This window comes from Choloepus didactylus, chromosome 9 (genome assembly GCF_015220235.1).
Source record: "Choloepus didactylus isolate mChoDid1 chromosome 9, mChoDid1.pri, whole genome shotgun sequence".
NCBI lineage: Eukaryota > Metazoa > Chordata > Mammalia > Pilosa > Megalonychidae > Choloepus > Choloepus didactylus.
Window position 1 is genome coordinate 23,147,604 of NC_051315.1, and position 25,786 is coordinate 23,173,389.

The following is a 25,786-nucleotide window of genomic DNA, read 5'->3' on the forward strand; positions in this document are numbered from 1 at the left end:
CTGCTACCATTTCCTCTAAGATGGGTGTAGCACCCCCACAGGCAATGTTTCATTTCCACTGAAAGGGTAACAAAAGATCCTGAGTTTCTTGTAAAAATGGTACCTGCATGCTGGGTCTGTCTCTGTCCATGTTGACCCTTCTTAGCAATGAAGTAAATGGTCACAGCTCAGAATCAAGTTCTCCCTGGCTGGGACTTGGCCGGGAGCTGCACACTGGTGTTTCTGAAAATGTGCATGCCACCCAACATGGCATTATCCCTGCTTTCAGAATGTGTCATTGTTAGAACTTAACCTTAAAGGATAAAATGGGATTCTATCAGATACAAATATCACAGTTGCTAATCCTGTGAATGAGAAATTAAATGATGTGAGAATGATTCTATCCACAGAAACAGCAACTCTAGGTGTGATCATTTGCCAAGGAAACAGATTTCACATTTATTTTTAGTTCTGGGGTAATTAATAAGCACTGTCTGAATTGATTAAAACACAACCAGTGATTTGACTCTGCAATAGGCCATGAAGCACTCTGCTTTTATTAAAACCAAAAGGATCATTAAAGTTACTAAGCAAATATTTATTTCAAATAAATGCACAGGACTATTCTTACCAGTGAGCGATTTTGTTTTAGCTGAAAGCTTGCTGGTAAATCCTCCCAAAGGTCTAATTTTATATCCAAAGGAATGAAATTACAGTTCATCTGTTTCCCATCCTGATGATAGATTAGGAAAACATTATTAATCATTTTATCTATAGGCAGTAATAATTATTTTAAAAGAAAGAATATTATTATGGCATTATATTCCCAGTCTCCTACAAGATAAACTGAAGTGGCATATTTTAGACAGGGTCCACCCTAAACAGTTGCCCAGAAAGGCTGTGAGTCGAGGAGGAGACAGCAGACTCTGGGTTACCCTCCGCTGCCTCCACTGCCTTCTGGGATGCTGGGTACATCCTGCCCTGTCGTACTCTTCTCTAGTGCCTAATTTTAGAAATACGAGTCAAAAACAATGAAATGTGAACACTGAAAATCAATACAGAATAATATTATGCCTTGAAATTAGTCATAGTGTACTCATTCCAAAATTCATAAACTTCTTTATAATCACTGAAAAAATGTAAGTATAATATCAAATAAGCACATCAAGAAATAGTCTAAATCACCGCCTCCAAATGGGATAATACACCCCATCCATTGTCACGGGAGCAATGGAAGTGAGGAAAAGTAGAAAAAGCAATTTTACAGAAATGATTTTAAAATTTGCTCCTTGAAAGCTATATTGATCTGTGAGGACTGCTTGCCAATCGGACCTGAGACCCCTGACAACCTGGAGCATAAATGGAAAGTAAGCAGAACTGTGTTTAGGTCCCAATAATCAGCTGCACAATATCCTAAAATCTTCAGAGTAAAAAGTGCCATGTAGAGGGGTGGAGTTGGTTAAACACAAGTAGAGGTATTTCTTTTTAAAGGGGGGAAAATAAGCTCTGTATATGAAATTCTATTGTATCACCAATAGTTGTACTCCTTTTTCTCTCAGTCAAAGTGAAATGCAATAGTTCCCATAATACTTTAGGGGGAAAAATATGCAAAAAGTACTTACATGTTGATTAAGAGTTTAGATACATAATTGTTATTCTAAAAGCTGTATTAGACTTGGGATTCTGGCTGAAATGAACAGTTCTTTAGAGAACTACTAATACGACATAGGATGCTAAGTGTCTGTTATAGCTCTTTCTTTTAAGGAGTGTGCTTTTAGGGAGTGAACTAGGGATTTTAATCCAAATTTCTACTTCTAGAATTTACTTCAGTTCTTCTAAGTGAAAAGAGGAAGCTTCCATCTCAACTCTACTGTAGCTTGAAAAGACATGTATGCATTTCATTTGTGAGTGTCTTGTATTTAGAAAATTAACAGAGTGGTAACATTTTATGGTATTTAGAACAGTCATAAAAATGTACTTGAGACCATCAGCAGAGACCTCAAGAAGGTAAGGTGGCCTCTGCTACATAGGTTGGGTGGAAGAGCCAGAACACAAGCCTGCCAGGCTGTCAGCATAGTTTGACTTGGCAGCAGGCACACTCTCAGTACTATGACCCTGAGGCAGGGTTTTCTCTGAACAGAGCAAAACATTTCAAGAGTTTAAGTCTTCTGAGTCTCTGTGGTGTGCTCTGTCTGGAGTCCTGAAGCCCCTCAAGAAGGCATCTCCTTCTAAAGGGAATACTGTACTATTAAAAGGGAATACTGTGTTATTACACTGCACCCCATCTATGTATATTTTAATTTGGTTTAGTAGAAAACTTGACACTGAGAGTTTGGTCAGCTCCAACACAGCTGACAAGTTATCTTTAAAAACACATTTGTTCATCACTGCCCTCCCCCTACGTGGGACCTGACTCCCAGGGGTGTAAATCTCCCTGGCAACGCAGGATATGACTCCTGGGGATGAATCTGGACCTGGCATTGTGGGGTTGAAGATATCTTCTTGACCAAAAGGGGGATGCAAAATGAGACGAAATAGTTTCAGTGGCTGAGAGATTTAAAATGGAGTCAAGAGGTCGCTCTGGTGGACATTCTTATGCACTATATAGATAACACCTATTAGGTTTTTTTTTGTTTTTTTGTTTTTTTCATTTGAAAATATACCTTTTAGAAAAGTTAAAATGTGAAAAAGAAAAAACAATGTTTATCTTAAAATCAAAGATGTAGAACACATATGAGAATTAAAGAAGAGACATTTGCTTGTCAAAGGTTCTTTGATTACCTTATTTCAATTTCAAAGTAAAGGCCAGTGCATTATTGGTGCAGTCTTAAATAGCCAAAAGAAGTGTCTAAAGAGGCAGCTTTAAGGTTAAATGTCAACTAGCAGGACACCGAACTGACCTGGTGGCTGTGCCTCCGGATTTACCGCCAGTGTGTGTGAGACTCCGCTGCATCAGAACCACCCCTTGCTCACACAGGGCGGACTTTAGATCCTGGCTGGATTATTGCAAGAATCTCCACACTGGTTTCTCTACCTCCATCTTGCCATTCTACAGTCTGTTTTCCACACAGCAGCCCGAGTGATCACTGTTGTGCTACCATCTCCCAAAATTGTGTTCCAAACCACGCACTCCTGTCTTCTATCACCCTGTAGCGCTCCCTTTAGTACTTCCTGTAGGGCAGGTGTCTTGTTCACAAAGTCTCTCATTGTCTGTTTGTCAGAAAATATTTTGAGCCCTCCCTCATATCTGAAGGACAGCTTTGCTGGATACAGGATTCTTGGTTGGCGGTTTTTCTCTTTCAGTATCTTAAATATATCACACCACTTCCTTCTTGCCTCCATGGTTTCTGCTGAGAGATCCGCACATAGTCTTATGAAGCTTCCTTTGTATGTAATGGATCGCTTTTCTCTTGCTGCTTTCAGGAGTCTCTCTTTGTCTTTGACATTTGATAATCTGATTATTAAGTGTCTTGGCGTAGGCCTATTCATATCTCTTCTGTTTGGAGTACGCTGAGCTTCTTGGATCTGTACTTTTATGTCTTTCATAAGAGATGGGAAATTTTCATTAATTATTTCCTCTATTATTGCTTCTGCCCCTTTTCCCTTCTCTTCTCCTTCTGGGACACCAATGATACGTACATTATTGTACTTTGTTTCATCCTTGAGTTCCTGGAGACGTTGCTCATATTTTTTCATTCTTTTCTCCATCTGCTCCTTTGCGTGTAGGCTTTCAGGTGTTTTGTTCTCCAGTTCCTGAGTGTTTTCTTCTGCCTCTTGAGATCTGCTGTTGTATGTTTCCTTGTGTCTTTCATCTCGTGTTGTGCCTTTCATTTCCACAGATTCTACTAGTTGTTTTTTTGAACTTTTGATTTCTGCCGTATACATGTCCAGTGCTTCCTTTACAGCCTCTATCTCTTTTCCAATATCTTCTCTAAACTTTTTTATTTGATTTAGCATTAGTTTAAATTCCTGTATCTCAGTTGAAGTGTACGTTTGTTCCTTTGACTGGGCCATAACTTTGTTTTTCTTAGTGTAGGTTGCAATTTTCTGTTGTCTAGGCATGGTTTCCTTGGTTATCCAAATCAGGTTTTCCCAGACCAGAACAGGCTCAGGTCCCAGAGGGAAGAAATATTCAGTATCTGGTTTCCCTGAGGGTGTCTTAGAAAATTGCTCCACCCTGTGATGCCTCAAGTCACTGTGCTTTTCTGCCCAGCAGGTGATGCCTGTTAGCCTATAATTCTTGACTGGTGTGAGGAGGTATGGCCATGTTCCCCCAGGCTCTGGGGTCTGGTTCTGAATGGAAAGGGCCCCACCCCTTTCCTCCTAGAGAAGACAGACCCCTCAGGTGGAGGTCATTAGCATTTCAATGGTCTCACTCTCTGCTTGTGCTGTCTCCACCCTTCCCAGAGTCACAGCCCTGAAAACTGAAAATGACTGGGGCTTTCTCCACTGAGCCGAAAAAGAAACAGATAGTCCCCTTCAGACCCAGTCCAAGGCGACCCTCTGGCTCTCCAAGGTCAGTAGTCACCCAAAGCCTCTGTGTGTTTTTTGGGGATGCGTACCTGTAGTGAGCAGTTCACACTCGCTACTTAAAACCCCAGTTGGAGCTCAGCTGAGCTATATTCGCTTGCTGGGAGAGAGCTTCTCTCTGGCACCACGAGGCTTTGCAGCTCGGGCTATGGGGAGGGGGTCTCATGACTTGGATCCGCAGGTTTTACTTACAGATTTTATGCTGTGTTCTTGGGCATTCCTCCCAATTCAGGTTGGTGTATGATGAGTGGATGGTCTCGTTTGTCCCCCCGCAGTTATTCTGGATTATTTACTAGTTGTTTCTGGTTTTTTGTAGTTGTTTCCCTATTAGGTTTTAATGTATTGGAATAGCTAGAAGTAAATACCTAGAACTACCAAAGTCCAACCCAATAGTCTGGACTCCTGAAGATGATTGTATAATAATGTAGATTACAAGGGGTGACAGTGTGATTGTGAAAACCTTGTGGATCACACCCCCTTTATCTAGTGTATGGATGAGTAGAAAAATGGGGACAAAAACTAAATGACAAATAGGGTGGGATGAGGGGGGATGGTCTGGGTGTTCTTTTTTTACTTTTATTTTTTATTCTTATTCTGATTCTTTCTGATGTAAGGAAAATGTTCAGAAATAGATTGTGGTGATGAATGCATAACTATATGATCGTACTGTGAACAGTTGATTGTATACCATGGATGACTATGGTATGTGAATATATTTCAATAAAACTGAATAAAAAAAAAAACACATTCGCTCAATAACTAGATGGCCTATAAGTTTAAACAGTTAATGAATATTATTTTATTACATCTCTAAAGATTAGAAATTTGAAATTTTAGGCCAAACAAAAATATTCATAATCTCAGCAAAGTTTTCCTCAAATACTCAAACTAGTTACCTAGGTCAAAGATTCCTATATGGTCCCTGAAGGTCCAAAGATTCCTGTATGATCCTCAGAGGGTCCAAAAGGTCAAAAGTGTTTTTTTAATAATATTAAGACATGATTTGCCTACTTCACTCTCATTCTTTCTCGAGTGTATAGTGAAGTTTTCCAGAAGACACATGATGTCTGATAGGACAACAAATTGGATGCAGAAGCAGATATGAGAATTCAGCTGTCTTCTATTAAGATTTACTGTGAAAAATGTAAAACAATGCCATTCTTCTCACTAAATATTTAGAAAATATAATTATTTTTCATAAAAATATGCTATGTACATAAATATATAATGGGTTTATTATTTTTCAAAAGAATCAATAAATGAGTAATTTCTAGAGTTTCTATTTTAACTCTGAATACAGTAAATATCAGTAGCTATAACCCACATAAACAAAAGCTCTGTGGGGGTCCTCAATAATTTTTAAGAGTGCAAAGGGGTCCCAAGAGTAAAAAGTTTGAGCACTGCTAACCTCTAGGCTGTGGCAGGAGTGCGAGCAGTCATATGTCTAATGCTTCCTAGTTCACTTCCAGGGACAGGCAGGACCAGGCTTCTGTAGGGCTGCCGCTACTGCTAACTGCCAGCCCAGGAGCTGACATTCATTGTGGGTTTACTATGGGTAGCATCATGCTAAGTGCTTTTCACGAATTAGCTCATTCTATTCTTGCAACAACTCTTCTCCACATTTTACAGCTGAGGAAAATGAGGCACAGAGCAGTTAAGTAATGTGCCCAAGATTACACAGTTGGTAACAGAAAGATTTGAACTGAGATGGTCTAGCCCTGAAACCTATGTTCTTAACTACTAAGCAGTCTCACTGGCTTTAGATTTCACATGGGAATCTGAGAGTTAGCTTTCAATGGAGGAAAAAACTAGATATCTATCTCATCGTTAATAAAATTAAATATCTCCATTGAAACATGAAAAATGGAAGCCTTTTATATATTTCAACCTACAGGATCTGCATGCTTACCTTAGTATAGAGATGAATCCGGTCAGTATTCTTACTTGCACAGAACATTAAGATATCATACACTGGCAAAGTGTCGGAACTCTTCAACTCTTCTAATAAAGGAGACAAAAGAGAACTTGAAGGCTTATCTACCTTCTGTCCAAAATAGCTTATTTTAATCATTGGCTGGTTAGCATAACAAAATCACTATATCACAAGAATCAATATATTTGACAAAGAACATGTGACTGGGCTTGAAATAAAATTACTATGGTAAGCCATCTAACAGCATATCAGCTTATATGGTAGCTAGTTGCTTTTCATTTTTGCTAATGACCCAACATGATAAACAGACTCAGAATTAGTTGAAGAGACATGCATTAGGCATTAGGGAGAATTGCCCGATAGCAAGAATTGTTATTGGTCTTGAAAGAGTCTAGAATCTATCCCTTTTCCTAGAGTGGCTTTAAGTTGAAACTGAATGGGCACTGTTTTGATTATCAGCAGAAATACAGCTATGTTGGAAAGCCACTTAAATGTACAGCTTGTTGCCTCACATTCACAAAAGGAGGTGAGTGGACCAGCTTCTTTTCTGATAACCTCTTTTTATTTAACTCCTTTCTCAATTCCCACTGTGTAATATACAGTACTCTTTAGGAGAAATAGGGTTAGACTGAACCCAGGTCCAAATAATAATTACAGTTAACACTTATTGAGTACTTAAAATATGCCAGGTACTGTTAACATATTAACATACATTGACTCGCCCAGATTTTAAGCAACTCTCAGAATAAGTAGTGTGTTTTACAGATGAGGAAACTGAGGCACATTATCTTTCCCAAGATCACATGCTAGTAAGAGGATGTAAACCCAGTAATCTAGCTTCAGAGCCTGTGCTTTTAACCTCTGCAATAGTTCTTTAGTGATCTTTGAAAGTACTTTCCCAGCTCTAGAAATCTATGGCTTGTTTGCTATTCTACTTGACAATAGCATCATTATTATTTTTCTGGCCAAGGCATTGGCCACTTCACAAACTTGGTTTGTGGATTATTCCTGTATTTCATAAATCCAAAAATGCACATTTTTTTTCACTTTAACAGTTTATGTTTAAAGTTTTTCCCTTTAACATCTCTGAAACTGGCATATCTCACAGCCAATAATCATGACATCTTATAATCACCGCTGGCCAGGTGGCAGGTTTGAAGTAGCTGTCATTGCTTTAGCATGCATGGGCTTAGTCATAGCTGTTACACTGTCATCACTTCAATACTGCACTTGAGGTATATGTATTGTTTTTTTTTTTTTTTTTTTAATTGGGATTGTTCAGATATCATACAATTATCCAAAGATCCAAAGTGCACAATCAGTTGCCCCTGGTACCCTCATACACCTGTGCATCCATCACCACACTTAATTTTTGTTCAATTTTTAGAACCTTTTCATTACTCCAGACAAGAAATAAAGTGAAAGATGGAAAAAAAAAAAAAAAGAAAAAGAAAAGGAAACTTGAATCCTCCTATATCCCTAACCAACTCCCCTCAATTGTTGACTCGTACTGTTGGTATAGTATATTTGTTACCGTTTATGAAAGAATGTTGAAACACTACAAACTGTAGTATATAGTTTGCAATAGGTATATATTTCTTCCCTATATGCCCCTCTATTATAAACTTCTAGTTGTATTGTCATACATTTGTTCTGGTTCATGGAAGAGTTTTCTAATATTTGTACAGTTAATCATGGACATTGCCCACCACAGGATTCAGTTTTATACATTCCCATCTTTTGACCTCCAACTTTCCTTCTGGTGACATATATGACTCTAAGCTTCCTGTTTCCACCTCATTCACGTGCCATTCAGCACTGTTAGTTATTCTCACATCTTGCTACCGACACCTCTGTTCATTTCCAAACATTTAAGTTCATCCTAGTTGAACACTGTGCTCATACTAAGCAACCACTCCCCATTCTTAAGCCTCGTCCTATATCTTGGTACCGTATATTTCATGTCTGTGAGTTTACATATTATAGTTAGTTCTTATCAGTGAGACCCTGCAGTATTTGTCCTTCTATGTCTGGCTTATTTCACTCAGTATATTGCCCTTGAGGTTTTGACATCAACCCATTTCTTTTTTTTTTAAGATGGTTTTGTTCACACTCTATACATTCCATCATAAGTAAACAATCGATGGTTCTCTGTATGGTCACATATTTATGTGTTCAACACTATCTTTATAAGGGCATCTACATTTCTTCCACAAGGCAGGAGGGAGAGTCAAAGAAGGTAGAGAGGGAAAAGAAAGAGGAAAAAAATGACAGCCAGGAAGTAGCAAAAAGAAAAGCAACCCCAAATCGAAGTAGGGTAAAGAGTCAGACAACACCACCAATGTCAAGTGTCCAACACGCCTTCCCTATCCCCCCCATCTGCATTTACCTTGGTATATTGCCTTTGTTACATTAAAGGAAGCATAATACAATGATTGTGTTAGCTACAGTCTCTAGTTTACATTGATTGCATCCCTCTCCCAATGCCTCCCCATTTTTAACACCTTGCAAGGTTGACATTTGCTTGTTCTCCCTTGTAAAAGAACACATTTGTACATTTTATCACAATTGTTGAACACTCTAGATTTCACCAAGTTAGACAGTCCCAGTCTTTATCTTTCCTCCTTTCTTGTGGTGTCTCACATGCTCCCAATCTTCCTCTCTCAAACATATACATAGCTATCTTTGTTCAGTGTACTTACATTGCTGTGCTACCATCTCCCAAAATTGTGTTCCAAACCACGCACTCACGTCTTCTCCTATCACTCTGCAGTGTTCCCTTTAGTATTTCCTGTAGGGTGGGTGTCTTGTTCACAAAGTCTCTTATTGTCTGCTTCTCAGAAAATATTTTGAGCCCTCCCTCATATTTGAAGGACAGCTTTGCTGGATATAGGATTCTTGGTTGGCAGTTTTTCTCTTTCAGTATCTTAAATATATCACATCACTTCCTTCTTTCGTCCATGGTTTCTGCTGAGAGATCTGCACATAGTCTTATTAAGCTTCCTTTGTATGTGATGGATTGCTTTTCTCTTGCTGCTTTCAGGAGTCTCTCTTTGTCTTTGACATCTGATATTCTGATTATTAACTGTCTTGGCACAGGCCTATTCAGATCTATTCTGTTTGGAGTACGCTGTGCTTCTTGGATCTGTAATTTTATGTCTTTCATAAGAGATGGGAAATTTTCATTGATTATTTCCTCTATTATTGCCTCTGCCCCTTTTCCCTTCTCTTCTCCTTCTGGGACACCAATTATACGTAGACTGTTGTACTTTGTTTCATGTTTTTTTTTTTTTTTTAATCTTCACTTTACTGAGATATATTCACATACCATGCAGTCATACAAAACAAATTGTACATTCGATTGTTCACAGTACCATTACATAGTTGTACATTCATCACCTAAACCAATCCCTGACACCTTCATTAGCACACACACAAAAATAACAAGAATAATAATTAAAGTGAAAACGAGCAATTGAAGTAAAAAAGAACACTGGGTACCTTTGTCTGTTTGTTTCCTTCCCCTATTTTTCTACTCATTGATCCATAAACTAGACAAAGTGGAGTGTGGTCCTTATGGCTTTCCCAATCCCATTGTCACCCCTCATAAGCTACATTTTTATACAACTGTCTTCAAGATTCACGGGTTCTGGGCTGTAGTTTGATAGTTTCAGGTATCCACCACCAGCTACCCCAATTCTTTAGAACCTAAAAAGGGTTGTCTAAAGTGTGCGTAAGAGTGCCCACCAGAGTGACCTCTCGGCTCCTTTTGGAATCTCTCTGCCACTGAAGCTTATTTCATTTCCTTTCACATCCCCCTTTTGGTCAAGAAGATGTTCTCCATCCCACGATGCCAGGTCTACATTCCTCCCTGGGAGTCATATTCCACGCTGCCAGGGAGATTCACTCCCCTGGGTGTCTGATCCCACATAGGGGGGAGGGCAGTGATTTCACCTTTCAAGTTGGCTTAGCTAGAGAGAGAGGGCCACATCTGAGCAACAAAGAGGCATTCGGGAGGAGGCTCTTAGGCACAATTATAGGGAGGCCTAGCCTCTCCTTTGCAGCAATCGTCTTCCCAAGGGTAAAACCTATGGTAGAGGGCTCAACCCATCAAACCACCAGTCCCCTATGTCTGTGGTCATGTTAGCAACCATCGAGGTTGGGTAGGCCAATACCCCTGCATTCTCCACAGGCTCCTCAAGGGGGCACTACATATTTTTTTCCTTGTTTTTCTTTTTTTTTTTTTTAACTTTCCCTTCTTATTTAAATCAACTGTATGAAAAAAAAGTTAAAAAGAAAACAAACATACAATAAAAGAACATTACAAAGAGACTGTAACAAGGGAGTAAGAAAAAGACAACTAACCTAACATAACTGCTTAACTTCCAACATGTTCCTACTTTACCCCAAGAAAGTTACCTAATATAGCAACATTTCTGTGAACTTGTTCCTACTATATCCATCAGAAATTAACAGACCATAGTCATTCCTGGGCATCCCCAGAACGTTAAATAGCTTATCTGTTCTTCTTGGATTATTGTTCCCCGTTCCTTAATTGCTCTCTATTGCTAGTTCCCCTACATTCTACATTATAAACCATTTGTTTTACATTTTTCAAAGTTCACATTAGTGGTAGCATATAATATTTCTCTTTTTGTGCCTGGCTTATTTCGCTCAGCATTATGTCTTCAAGGTTCATCCATGTTGTCATATGTTTCACGAGATCGTTCCTTCTTACTGCAGTGTAGTATTCCATCGTGTGTATATACCACATTTTATTTATCCACTCATCTGTTGAAGGACATTTGGGTTGTTTCCATCTCTTGGCAATTGTGAATAATGCTGCTATAAACATTGGCGTGCAGATATCTGTTCGTGTCACTGCTTTCCGACCTTCCGGGTATATGCCGAGAAGTGCAATCGCTGGATCGAATGGTAACTCTATATCTAGTTTTCCAAGGAAGTGCCAGACTGACTTCCAGAGTGGCTGAACCATTATACAGTCCCACCAACAATGAATAAGAGTTCCAATTTCTCCACATCCCCTCCAGCATTTGTAGTTTCCTGTTTCTTTAATGGCAGCCATTCTAATCGGTGTTAGATGGTATCTCATTGTGGTCTTAATTTGCATCTCTGTAATAGCTAGTGAAGCTGAACATTTTTTCATGTGTTTCTTGGCCATTTGTATTTCCTCTTCAGAGAACTGTCTTTTCATATCTTTTGCCCATTTTATAATTGGGCTGTCTGTACTATTGTCATTGAGTTGTAGGATTTCTTTATATATGCAAGATATCAGTCTTTTGTCAGATACATGGTTTCCAAAAACTTTTGCCCATTGAGTTGGCGGCCTCTTTAACTTTTTGAGAAATTCCTTTGAGGTGCAGAAACTTCTAAGCTTCAGGAGTTCCCATTTGTCTATTTTTTCTTTTGTTGCTTGTGCTTTGGGTGTAAAGTCTAGGAAGTGGCCACCTAATACAAGGTCTTGAAGATGTTTTCCTACATTATCTTCTAGGAGTTTTATGTTACTTTCTTTTATATTGAGTTCTTTTGTCCATTTGGAGTTAATTTTTGTGTAGGGTGTGAGGTACAGGTCCTCTTTCATTCTTTTGGATATGGATATCCAACTCTCCCAGCCCCATTTGTTGAAAAGACCATTATGACTCAGTTCAGTGACTTTGGGTGCCTTATCAAAGATCAGTCGGCCATAGATCTGAGGGTCTATCTCTGAATTCTCAATTCGATTCCACTGATCTATATGTCTATCTTTGTGCCAGTACCATGCTGTTTTGGCAACTGTGGCTTTATAATAAGCTTCAAAGTCAGGGAGTGTAAGTCTTCCAACTTCGTTTTTCTTTTTTAGAGTGTCTTTAGCAATTCGAGGCATCTTCCCTTTCCAAATAAATTTGATAACTAGCTTTTCCAAGTCTGCAAAGTAGGTTGCTGGAATTTTGATTGGGATTGCATTGAATCTGTAGATGAGTTAGGGTAGAATTGACATCTTAATTACATTTAGCCTTCCTATCCATGAACATGGAATATTTTTCCATCTTTTAAGGTCCCCTTCTATTTCTTTTAGTAGAGTTATGTAGTTTTCTTTGTATAGGTCTTTTACATCTTTGGTTAAGTTTATTCCTAGGTACTTGATTTTTTTAGTTGCTATTGAAAATGGTATCTTTTTCTTGAGTGTCTCTTCTGTTTGTTCATTTCTAGCATATAGAAACATTACTGACTTATGTGCATTAATCTTGTATCCCGCTACTTTGCTAAATTTGTTTATTAGCTCTAGTAGCTGTATCGTCGATTTCTCAGGGTTTTCTAGATATAAGATCATATCATCTGCAAACAATGACAGTTTTACTTCTTCTTTTCCAGTTTGGATGCCTTTTATTTCTTTGTCTTGCCGGATTGCCCTGGCTAGCACTTCCAGCACAATGTTGAATAACAGTGGTGACAGCGGGCATCCTTGTCTTGTTCCTGATCTTAGAGGGAAGGCTTTCAGTCTCTCACCATTGAGTACTATGCTGGCTGTGGGTTTTTCATATATGCTCTTTATCATATTGAGGAAGTTTCCTTCAATTCCTACCTTTTGAAGTGTTTTTATCAAAAATGGATGTTGGATTTTGTCAAATGCTTTTTCAGCATCTATTGAGATGATCATTTGATTTTTCCCTTTTGACTTGTTAATGTGTTGTAATACATTGATTGATTTTCTTATGTTGAACCATCCTTGCATGCCTGGAATGAACCCCACTTGGTCATGGTGTATGATTTTTTTAATGTGTCTTTGGATTCGATTTGCAAGTATTTTGTTGAGGATTTTTGTATCTATATTCATTAGGGAGATTGGCCAGTAGTTTTCCTTTTTTGTAGCATCTTTGCCTGGTTTTGGTATTCGATTGATGTTAGCTTCATAAAATGAGTTAGGTGGTGTTCCATTTTCTTCAATGTTTTGAAAGATTTTGAGTAAGATTGGTGTCAGTTCTTTCTGGAAAGTTTGGTAGAATTCCCCTGTGAAGCCATCTGGCCCTGGGCATTTATTTGTGGGAAGATTTTTGATGACTGATTGGATCTCTTTGCTTGTGATGGGTTGATTGAGGTCTTCTATTTCTTCTCTGGTCAGTCTAGGTTGTTCATATGTTTCCAGGAAATTGTCCATTTCCTCTACATTATCCAGTTTGTTGCCATACAGTTGTTCATAGTATCCTCTTAAATTTTTTTTTAATTTCTTCAGGATCTGCAGTTATGTCACCTTTTTCATTCATTATTTTGTTTATATGGGTCTTCTCTCTTTTTGATTTTGTCAGTCTAGCTAGGGGCTTGTCAATCTTGTTGATCTTCTCAAAGAACCAACTTTTGGTGATATTTATCCTCTCTATAGTTTTTCTGTTCTCTATGTCATTTATTTCTGCTTTAATCCTTGTTATTTCTTTTCTTGTACTTGGTTTAGGATTGGTTTGCTGTTCATTTTCTAGCTTCTTCAGTTGATCCATTAGTTCTTTGATTTTGGCTCTTTCTTCCTTTTTAATATATGCGTTTAGTGCTATAAATTTCCCCCTTAGCACTGCTTTTGCTGCATCCCATAGGTTTTGGTATGTTGTGTTCTCATTTTCATTCGTCTCTATATATTTAGCAATTTCTCTTGCTATTTCTTCGTTAACCCACTGATTGTTTAGGAGTGTGTTGTTTAACCTCCAGGTATTTGTGAATTTTCTAAGTCTCTGATGGTTATTGACTTCTAATTGTATTCCATTGTGGTCAGAGAATGTGCTTTGAATAATTTCAATCTTTTTAAATTTATTGAGGCTTGTTTTATGTCCTAGCATATGATCTATTCTGGAGAAAGTTCTGTGAGCACTAGAAAAGTATGTGTATCCTGGTGATTTGGGATGTAAAGTCCTGTATATGTCTGTTAAATCTAATTCATTTATCAGATTGTTTAGGTTTTCAATTTCCTTATTGGTCTTCTGTCTGGTTGATCTATCTATAGGAGAGAGTGATGTGTTGAAGTCTCCCACAATTATTGTGGAAACATCAATTGCTTCCTTTAGTTTTGCCAGTGTTTCTCTCATGTATTTTGTGGCACCTTGATGGGGTGCATAGACATTTACGATTGTTATTTCTTCTTGCTGAATTGCCCCTTTTCTTAGTATGTAGTGGCCTTCTTTGTCTCTCAAAACATCCCTGCATTTAAAGTCTATTTTATCTGAGATTAATATTGCTACACCTGCTTTCTTTTGGCTACAGCTTGCATGAAATATTTTTTCCATCCTTTCACTTTCAGTTTCTTTGTGTCCCTGTGTCTAAGATGAGTCTCTTGTATGCAACATATTGATGGTTCATCTCTTTTTATCCATTCTGCGAATGTATATCTTTTACTTGGGGAGTTTAATCCATTTACATTCAACGTTATAACCGTGAAGTCATTTCTTGGATCAGCCATCTTATCCTTTGGTTTATGTTTGTCATATTTTTCCCCTCTCTCTATTAATATCCTTTATTGTACCCATACCGAATCTCTTTAGTACTGAACCTTTCTCCAAGTCTCTCTGTCCTTTCTTTGTTTCTCTGTCTGTAGGGCTCCCTTGAGTATCTCCAGTAGGGCAGGTCTCTTGTTAGCAAATTCTCTCAGCATTTGTTTGTCTGTGAAAAATTTAAGCTCTCCCTCAAATTTGAAGGAGAGCTTTGCTGGATAAAGTATTCTTGGTTGGAAATTTTTCTCACTCAGAATTTTAAATAAATCGTGCCACTGCCTTCTTGCGTCCGTGGTGGCTGCTGAGTAGTCACTACTTAGTCTTATGCTGTTTCCTTTGTATGTGGTGAATTGCTTTTCTCTTGCTGCTTTCAGAACTTGCTCCTTCTCTTCTGTGTTCGACAGTGTGATCAGAATATGTCTCGGAGTGGGTTTATTCGGTTTTATTCTATTTGGAGTTCGCTGAGCATTTATGATTTGTGTATTTATGTTGTTTAGAAGATTTGGGAAGTTTTCCCCAACAATTTCTTTGAATACTCTTCCTAGACCTTTACCCTTTTCTTCCCCTTCTGGAACACCAATGAGTCTTATATTTGGACGTTTTATATTATCTGTCATATCCCTGCGGTCCGTTTCGATTTTTTCAATTTTTTTCCGCATTCTTTCTTTTATGCTTTCATTTTCCATTCTGTCATCTTCCAGGTCACTGATTCGTTGTTCAACTTCCTCTAGTCTTGTACTATGAGTGTCCAGAATCTTTTTAATTTGGTCAACAGTTTCTTTAATTTCCATAAGATCATCCACTTTTTTATTTAGTCTTGCAATGTCTTCTTTATGCTCTTCTAGGGTCTTCTTGATATCCTTTGTATCCCGTACTATGGTCTCATTGTTCATCTTTAGTTCTTTGAGTAGCTGCTCTAGGTGCTGTGTCTCTTCTGTTCTTTTGATTTGGGTGTTTGGGCTTGGGTTATCCATATCGTCTGGTTTTTTCATATGCTTTATAATTTTCTGTTGTTTTTGGCCTCGTGGCATTTGCTGAACTTGATAGGGTTCTTTTAGGATTTGTAGACCAATTGAAGTCCTTATCTCTAATTTATCAGATCTATAGCTTCGTGGAGTACACTTTCTCTAACTAACCAGCAGGTGGCGTCCACGAGCCACCTGTTCTCCACAAGCCAGTTCTCCCCTGCTTAGCCTTTTTGGTGAGTGGGGGAGTGAGTCTTGTGGGGTCCAATTGGTGTACCACGCTTGCGTGTGTAGTTGGTGTTACCCGCCCTGTATATGGGGCGTGTTTCTGGGCAGTCAGGGAGGGGGGGTGGCTCTAACAATCAAATCTCCCTGGTGATCCTAGAGTTTTAAATCTGCTGCAATAGTCTAATCCTTCAGTTCAGTCCTGCCACAGTTTGTCTCTGCCACTGACCCACAAGTCCTTGGTATTGGCGTTTGACTCCTGAGACTTGCAAGTGGGCCCCTCTTCCAGGCTGTGCACCCCCGGTCCTCTGTTGAGGGATGACTGTGCTATGTCACAGGTGAGTGCCGTCCCTCCAGGGCAGTTCTGGGCTGCTGGGCTGTGTAGGGAGGCTCCCAGTCTGCCGAAATGATGGCTGAATGGGGCTTTGTTAATTCACACTGCTCCACGTTCCCAACTCTGGGACAATCAGCTGAGGTTGCAGGGAAGGCTAATGACCACACCCAGTTTTGTGGTTTGTGCCTGTTATTTGAAGCACTTCCGTCACACTGGGTTGTCTGGGGCAGCTCTGGGCTATGGGGCTGGCGACCGGCAGGAGTGTTTCCTGTCCACCAGGATGATGGCTGTGAGCGGACACCCCCCTTTTCTTGGGAAGTTGTGGTGTTTAGTGAATTTTCTCAGCCACTGGATTATTGCCTTTTGTCTCAGAGCTCTCTTAGTTCTGCTCTTGTCTTGACCTGCCCAAATTGCAAGTCTTTGAAGCTTTCTGTATTGGGCTTCTTAGAGTAATTGTTTTAGAAAAAGAAAAAAGGATTTAAAAGACAAAAAAAAAAAAAGTGCCCTCATCAGAGATCTAATGGGTTATTGAAATGCTAAGAGACAAAGCAATTAGGGCCATTAAGGAAAGGTCCACAGAACAGAGAGATCAGCTTTTCTTCAGGATTTGCATATGAGCCTCAGGGCCTGAGCTCTGCCCTTCCCCTTTCTATGTTTACCAGAACTCCAAAAATCCTCCGCTTTGATTCTGGAGTTTTTCGTGTTGTTTTTTTCTATGCCTGTCTCCTCTCTGCTGGGCTGGCTGCTCTCAGATTCTCTGGTGTCTGGACTGTCTATGGTTGGAGTTTGGATCAACAGAATGAGTTTCTGATAAGGGCTGCCACTGCAGTTCTCTTTTCTCCTTCCCGGAGCTGACAGCCCCTCCTCCCATGGGACTGAGCCTGGCAGGGAGGGGGTGCGGGCCCCCTGGCCACAAAAACTTGCAGATTTCGCTGATCTCAGCAGTTCCACGTTTTCATGAGTGTCGTATGAAGTATGCCCAAAGTCAGATTGCTCTGTGTTGTCCAGTCCATGCAGTTCCTGGCTTTCTACCTACTTTCCTGGAGGAGTAACTAAAACATACAGCTCACCAGTCCGCCATCTTGCCCCGCCTCACTGTTTCATGTTTAAGTTCCTGGAGACGTTGCTCATATTTTTTCATTCTTTCCTCCATCTGCTCCTTTGTGTGTAGGCTTTCAGGTGTTTTGTTCTCCAGGTCTTGAGTGTTTTCTTCTGCCTCTTGAGATCTGCTGTTGTACGTTTCCATTGTGTCTTTCATTTCCATATATTCTACTGGTTGTTTTTTTGAACTTCCAATTTCTGCCTTATATATACCCAGTGTTTTCTTTACAGCCTCTGTCTCTTTTGTGAAATATTCTCTAAACTCTTTGAATTTATTTTACATTAGTTGTTTAAATTCCTCTATCTCAGGTGAAGTGTACGTTTGTTCCTTTGACTGGGGCATAGCTTCGTTTTTCTTAGTGTAGGTTGTAGTTTTCTGTTGTCTAGGCATCTGACCTCCTAGGCCACCCCAATCAGGTTTTCCCACATGAGAACAGGCTCAGGTCACAGAAAGAGGTAATATTTCAGTATCTGGTTTCCCTGATGGCTCTTCTTAGAGGATTGAGACACCTGTGCTTTTCTGCCCGGCAGGTGCACCTGTCAGCCTGTCTCTGCCTGTGTAAGAGGGTGTGGCCTGTGGCTCTCCTCCCTCAGGCTTTGGGGTCTGGTTCCGGAAAGACTGAAAGACAGACAGTAGAGCTGGTCCCCTCCCTTTCCTCTTGGGAAGCTATGCCCCCTCCAGAGATGTCATTTGCATATCAATAAGTTCTTTGTTTCTGTGACTGTGCTGATTCAAGTGTTTTGGTTTTAAAATGTCTGAGGCTGTCTTTACTGGAAAGCGCTGTGAGCTGAGAACAGCTGAGGTTTTCTCCACAGAGAGAGAAAGGGGCAGAAAAACTCCCAGGTTCACCCGTCAGCGAGAGATAGCACCCAATCCTCTGGGCTCCCTATCCTGAGACAGATATGTCCCCCGATTCTCCCAAGGTCAGTTGTCACCAAAAGCCTCTGTCTGCTTGTTGAGAATTCGCTGTCTGTATTGAGTAGTTAATATTAAAAACTCACTTGGAGCTGGGCTGAGAGAGCGCACCGCGCGGCTTCTGTGAGGGAGGGGCTCTTGGCTCTCGGCTCTCGGGTCCGGCTCTCAGCGTGGGTTCGCAGTTTTACTTACAGATTTTATGCTGTGATCTTGGGCATTCCTCCCAATTCAGGTTGGTGGATGATGAGTGGACAGTCACGTCTGTCTCCCCGCTGTTATTCCAGGTTATTTACTAGTTTTTTGGTCATTTATGAATTGTTCCGGGGGGGGACTAAGTCTTCCACTCCTCTCTATGCCGCCATCTCCTCTGTCTCTCTCTATATGTATTGTTTTAACTACATATGTTGAGGTTAATTACCTTTAAAATTTCTTCAAAATTATTGAAATGAAATGTCATATACACCAAAAAGCTTAACACAGCAAATAAGTATCACTGAAAGAATAGTTAAAATTTAATATTTTCTTGCAAAGGAATAACTGAGTGTTTCATGGAACCTGAGAAGAATAGATCCCTGCAAGGGGAGGAAGGTGTTTTACATTTGGTTACTGTGATGTGCAAAGGGTTGCATGTTATGTGGCAAGCAAAGCAACTGAGGCAGGCTAAACAGTCAAATCCCTCAGGATAGATGAAAGGAATGTCAAAGCAACAGAGAGAGGTATGGCCCAGTCTGGACAAAGTTAAAGGATTGTATCATAATTTAATTGGCAGGGCTTTTTTCTTTCTTAACAGTACAGAAAATAAGAGTACTTCACAATCAGTGTGTCTTTAGAATTGAAGACCTATGGTTAATGCATTAATGCTTAAAGATCAGAAGTCATCCTCTAATAAAGCACTGAGAGAACAATTCCAACATCAGTTGATATTCATTCTTTGTAGCTAGTAGCTACTTTGGGGAACATGTTTCTCCTTTTAGTGTTTCCATAAAGTATAATTTAATGTTTGGATTCTAAAGATGCATCTTTTGAGGATACAGCCATTTATCCCAAACCCTAGAATTCAAGTTAGAACAAAATTCTTGCAGACTAGTATATATCACTCTGGTGTTCTAAGAGAGCACGTGTGGGTAGAACAAGCATTGTAACAGAGAGTGCCTCCTCTGTCTTCTTTCTGTTTCTCACGAGTATCTATATTACCAGGGAGATGTGAAACACAGCACTTGTGTGGAGTCAAAAAATAAAAAGAAAAGGAAGTGGATATATGCACAGGGGGAAATTCTGGCAGTGGATGAAGCTAATACAAATTTCACTAGCAGAATAGAATTTCTAAAGGTCTAGAGATTTCAAAAGGTATTTATGAGCTAACATTTGTCTTCATCAAGGGACTGATTTACAACTAACAAGCCAATAACAAGCCCCTTTCCCTGCTCTGGGACAGACTCATTCCCAGTCTGCTGTTCAGTTCACTGAGCCGTAGGCTGTCCTACAAGAGCTTCATCAGCACTGAGGGCTTTTTCACAGTAGGAACAAGGAAACTAGAGACACAAAAGAGTATACCCCACCTAAGGGGGTACTGTCTACTTAAAGGCCGCTAAAATTAATAGAACTAAACAGGATCCATTCCAAGATTACTGTTCGGGAAAACCTTGAGGAATTAGAGGGAAGGAAGGTGGAGGGAAAAGGAAAAGAGGATGCCTTGAGCTCAGAAATTCTTACATGAACATTTTGTTTTAAAGCTATGAATCTGACTCCAAATTATATCAGTGTTTAATAGCAACTAATGTATAAGGGAACTTTAACAGTCTCATCCCAACAATTTTGGGTTTGTTATAATGAGAACATCAGTCTGTGGGTTACTATGGTCACTAACTGAGTAATAAGGAAAATAATCCAAAAGTACTCACAATCTTTTGCCAGCTGGCCCATAAAAGACTGTGATGTATGACCTACAGGCTGGTATTTGCTAACCACCACAGCTATAAATAATGAATGGAATCAACCAACAAGTAAATAAATCCAAAATACTCCACAGTTGGCTCCAAAAGCAATCATGATTCATATAGCCTTAAAATTATGTTCCTTAAAAATATTTTCTTAAAAAAAAACTCCACCAAATTTTAAAATATCACAAGTAAATGTAACTAATTAAAAGAAATTCATATGTAAAGGATTAACAGTCTGCCAAGTGGCTGTTAACAATCTGCTGAACTTACTATATTGTCTAAAAGAACTTCCCAGACATCCCCAAAACAACATCCTGGCCGTGTGAATGGACTCAGCTTGGCTGAGGCTGGGTGAAAGACCTGGGGCGGCACACATAGCTACTCATCAGTTTTGTGTGTGTATGACATCTGAACACCAACAGACATACTCAGCTCTCCAGCCATCTGGTCTACAAGTATGTGGGTACAAATGGTTGGCATATTTAATATACGAGGGAATAAAAGGATGCTGGAACAAGGAAGGAAACTCAAATCTAATAAATATCTTATGTGTTAAAAAACATGGCTATTATTTAGACTGCAGAAATGGAAACAAGACTTACCATTACGTGGCTGGGGTGTGAGACCATCTTCCCCTTCAATTTTTGATGGCTCTTCCTTGCTCTCAGCCAATGGTTCAGCTTCTGACTGTGCAAGGGCTTGTTTTTCACAATCAAAGCTAGCTCCAACTCCTTTGGAGGTATCTTTCTGAGAACCATCCTTCCTATTTTTGTTTTTACCCTGGGTATGGTTGAGGCTATCTATTTGTTAAAACCAAACAAATAATTTATAGTTAAATTTAGATGCAGTCATTATTTACTTTAAGCCTTGTTAAAAAAAGTAGGGTAAAAAAAATCATAGCTAAGTCTTATAAAAAGAAAAAAGGAACAATGTTTGCTCATTCTTTCAAAACTTATTTATTGAGAGCTTACTACATGCCAGGTTCTATGTTCTTTCTAGGTGCTGGAAAGACAGCAAGGAACAAGATTAGTTAAGTCCCTGCTTCCTAGAGATTACATTCTAAGTGGCAGAGACAGACAATAACTGGGTAAACAAATAATCGCTGTCTTTTCAGATAAAGAGAATATAACAGGTTTTCTATGAGTAAGGGCTGGGGGACGGGAACACTAATTAGCAAAAGCCACCAGGGCACAGCTCTAGGACCAGGCTGGTTTGAGCTGCAAGCTGTTCATGAATCCCAAAAGCCTGGCTCAGGGGCCTATATTCTGGGATTAGACACTAAATGTTCCTGGCAGACAGTAGAAGGTTTTATGCAAAGGACTAATAATGATTTAAGTTTTTAAAGGCTCACTCTGGCTTTTTGTGTAGAGAAGGACTATAAGGGCGGTCAGAGAAGAAGGAGGGAGACTAACAGAGAGGCTAATGAGGTCTAGGAGAGAGATGATGGCTTTCAGTAAGACGGTATCAATGAAGATAAAATGGTTGGAACAAAGATACATTTTGGAGATTATACCAACAGAACTTGTCAATAGATGAAAGTGGTGAGTGAGGGAGGAATCAAGGACACTGCCTAGGTTTTAGCATGATGTAAGGAAGATGGAGGAGGAGATTTGGGTGTTAGAATGTGGTGGTGCAGGTGGTAAATCAATTCTATGATGACATATTAAGCTTAAGAACCCCATTAGAGACCCAGGTGGAACTGTTCCATAGGCTGCTGGATATATCCAGCCTGGAATTCATGTGAGAGATAAAAATCTGGGAGATATGAGCTATACGGTGATAAGTATAAACTACATATGTGAAGATAAGAACTAAGCAAAGGAAGAAGTGTTACAGAATGATAATAGTGCATTTGATATATACTATACCAAATTTTATCTAATGCAGTAGATAATAGACCAGCAACCTTTATAGGACTGCACTATTCAAACATTGCTCCTTTAATTTTTTTTATTCCCACGCTTTCTTCAAAGTATTATATGCAAGCATTGTTTAAATATTTAGGTGAATTAGAATTAATTCTGCTTCTCAGTACTTTTGGGGTACATCCAAATCAAGGTTGGAAATCACTATGTCAAATTATAACAAGTTAAACCTAATAATTATAACTTTTATATACAATAGTATCAGTTAGTTTGACTATATTTTTTTCTTAATTAGACTATCATATTCACAAAAGGTAGGGTTTTTTTTTGTTTGTTTTGTTTTGTTTTGTTTTAATTTTTAAGCTGCTTGTCAGCTTGCTTATAAGTCTAGGATCTTTCACTGTTGCCCTAGGTATCACAAAGGAAAAATCAAAACTTTAAAGCTCATATTATCTATGATTTTTTTTTGTTAAATCACTGAACTTACATACTTAATGTGAACTGGTACTATTTTATAGTCACACGATACTTTATTTTTACTGCTTATAGCAGTTGCAAATTAATGAGACGATACTAACTGTGACAGGGATCTTATATGGAACAAATTTTTGGTTCCAATTTAATTCATAGACAACAGGTGCTCATATTACAAATATAACTACCCAGATGGCAGACTTGTCAGTTTTGGTAGGAACACCCAGAACTGAAAGAGGAAAGACTCAGACGCTGATTACATTTTCCTTCAGATCAGAGCTAAGACAGAGAGGAGAGCAAGCAGATAGGAAGGAATTGCAATATCAGAGTGTGTACCTTAGTTGAATCTTTGTTAATATCAATACTCTGAAGAATTAAAGTATGATGGAAAACCAGAAACATACAATTATTACAACTCATAAAATAAAATGAGTATTTCTAGCTTCTAAAACTGTCAAACTAGGCATTTTTCATTACCATAAAAATCTCCTCTAAAATTAGAAACAAGAATACTAATGATGTTTCTTAAGATAACCATAAGCATTAATAACCATTTCAAAACCTAAAAATTAGAAAATGGCATACCATGCTACAAAAACATACCTCAAAAACTCATGATCTCTACCTTAAAAATAGTACATTTAGGGAAAGAATAAACTCATAAAACAGACATCAAATTGGCTCCTAAAAGAAGAAAATCTATAGAATAATTTCTGTGATTTGTCATGCAAAAATCATGGCACAATTTGTATATTTACCAGGCAAAGAAGCTACACTGGATTATTTTGCTATTTAAATATTTTTAAAAAATCTATAATTTCTTTAAAAACAAGTAATATCGACAAAGGAAAGAAAACAGCACATTTATGACTATAAGGCATATTTACTGCCATAGCAACAGAGCTTCTATTCCTGCCCACTGAAATCACATTCTGCTGACATTAATCAGAAATGTCCATTTGTGCCAAATTAATGCCATGTCACAGGCACTTGGGGATGCAAATTCTTGACAGAACTGGGACCTTTTCACATTCCAAAGGGGGATAAATTCACAGTCTTCACTATGGAAGTTCTTACTCCAGCTTCAAAGCTAAAGTCAATGCCGAGTCACACTAACATGATAGCAGCAGTCTTCTCTAAATGCAGCAGGGTGGCTACTTAAGTCATCTGAAGACACCACTGCCAGTCCCACCTCCATGGTTACCCACCATGTACTCACCAGCACGGCCTTGAGGATTCTCACACATTTCACAGTAAGGTAATACTGAACTATTGATAAAGGTGCAGAAACCACACTGCCAGCCTGTCCCAGGAAGGGATGGGGCAGGCGCCTGGGACTTGGCCTCTTGGACACCGTCCGTGAGTGGAGCTTTGGACTGTCTGGACCAGGATGGTTTCTCATCTGGAGGACTGCAGCAGTCATGGGTGGTGACTGACTTCACTCTTTTAGCTTCAGGTTCAAAATTACTTTCATAATCAGTGGTATCTCTTGCTGCTACTTTTGTAGGATCTGATGCCTCTACAGTATTTTTCTCCTGGAATATCTTTGATTCATCACAGGAGGTCACCAACTGTCTTTTCTTAGGTTGTGGTAAAAAGAATGATCGAATATCATGCTGCTTTTCTTTTTCAAACTAGGAAAAGCAAACAGTTATCAAATTAAGAAGCAATCTTATATGTTCTTCCTAAATGAAATAGCTTAACAAAATAGTTTCATTAATCATATTCCTTGTTCCTTTGAATATCTTTTTGGAAATGAATTCAATTATGTCATGCAACTTTTTTTTAGTGATTACTATATGCCAAGCACAGTCTCTGAGGTAGGCACTATTGTTATTCCATTGTTTCAGATGAGGAACCTGAAGCTTTAGAAAGGTTACATAATTTGCCTTGAGTGTTTATGTAATAAAAATACATTACTGATAAACTATCTGGTCTAGATGTATGTCAGAGAAACAAGCCAACTGTGTATTTAAATATTTCAAGTCAATCAAGAACCCAGAAAAATGCTTTCACACAAACTACAAATACAATTTTCATAAACATACATTATTCATATTAAAATTTTCTCTATACCTCAAAGCATCAAATAGCATTAAGGCTAATAATTTAACAGCCTGTTTAACAGACACATTCTAATAATTATCTTGTTGTCAAGAAATATATTTCTCTTTTCTATGAACAGCTACTTCATCTCATGTCTTTCATCTTCCTTTCAGCATGTAAATTTCAATCTCCCAATTAGAAAGGTAGGATATCTATCTCTACAACTGTTTAGCTACCAGGTAAAGTAAACAAAGGAGTTAATTTTATAGAAATTCTGCTAAAGGATGTATTGGGTAACATGTTGGACTGTCGCAGACTGCATTTGCAAAGAAGGCCACACCAATATCTATCCCATCTCACGTGCTGTTTTTCCAATGTGACACTGACATACCTCCTTTGAATAGTGCAACCTACGTCCCTTCCCTTGAACCTAAGTTAAGCTGTGTGACTTCTGAAGCTAGGTCATTAAAGGCAATATGGCTTCCACTTGGCTGGCAGTCTGTCCCTCCATCCCTCTTTCTTTCTCTCTCTCTTTTTTTTTTAACAGTTTTATTCACACACCATACAATCCATCCTAAGTGTACAATCAACGGCTCCTGGTATAATCACATAGTTATGCATTCACTATATGAGAACATTCTCATTTCTTCTGAAAAGAAAGGAAAAAAAAAATCCATATCCCCTATTATTGACATTTAGCCTTGGTGTAGTACTTTTGTTACAATTAATGAAAGAATATTACTTCACTGTTAACTACAGACCTTAGTTTGCATTAATTATATTTTTCCCATATGCTACCCCATTATTAACACCTTATAATAGTGATATACATTTGTCCTAGTTCACGTGAAAAATTTTTTATATTTGTACAATTAGCCACCGTTATTGTCCACTTTAGGTTTCGCTAAATTATACAGTCCTAGTTTTTATCCTCTAGCTTTCTTTTTGGTGACATATGTGACCCTTGCCTTCCTCTTTCAACCATACTCACAGTCAACTTTGTTCAT

At 38.8% G+C, this 25,786-nt stretch overlaps 1 protein-coding gene across 6 annotated transcripts in view; it reads right to left on the reverse strand.

The window, feature by feature from the left end:
- The window catches only part of ZRANB3 (zinc finger RANBP2-type containing 3), a 362,832-nt gene that overhangs the window by 34,005 nt on the left and 303,041 nt on the right, over positions 1-25,786 (reverse strand). For 5 of the 6 annotated variants that reach the window (XM_037850112.1, XM_037850110.1, XM_037850111.1 and 2 more), the window contains exons 13-16: positions 23,953-24,367; positions 20,997-21,194; positions 6,419-6,510; positions 611-712 (exon numbers count right to left, since the gene is read on the reverse strand). In XM_037850112.1, coding sequence (XP_037706040.1) covers positions 611-712; positions 6,419-6,510; positions 20,997-21,194; positions 23,953-24,367 — 807 coding nt within the window. The remainder of the gene's footprint in view (positions 1-610; positions 713-6,418; positions 6,511-20,996; positions 21,195-23,952; positions 24,368-25,786) is intronic. The other variant, XM_037850113.1, reaches the window with a different exon arrangement.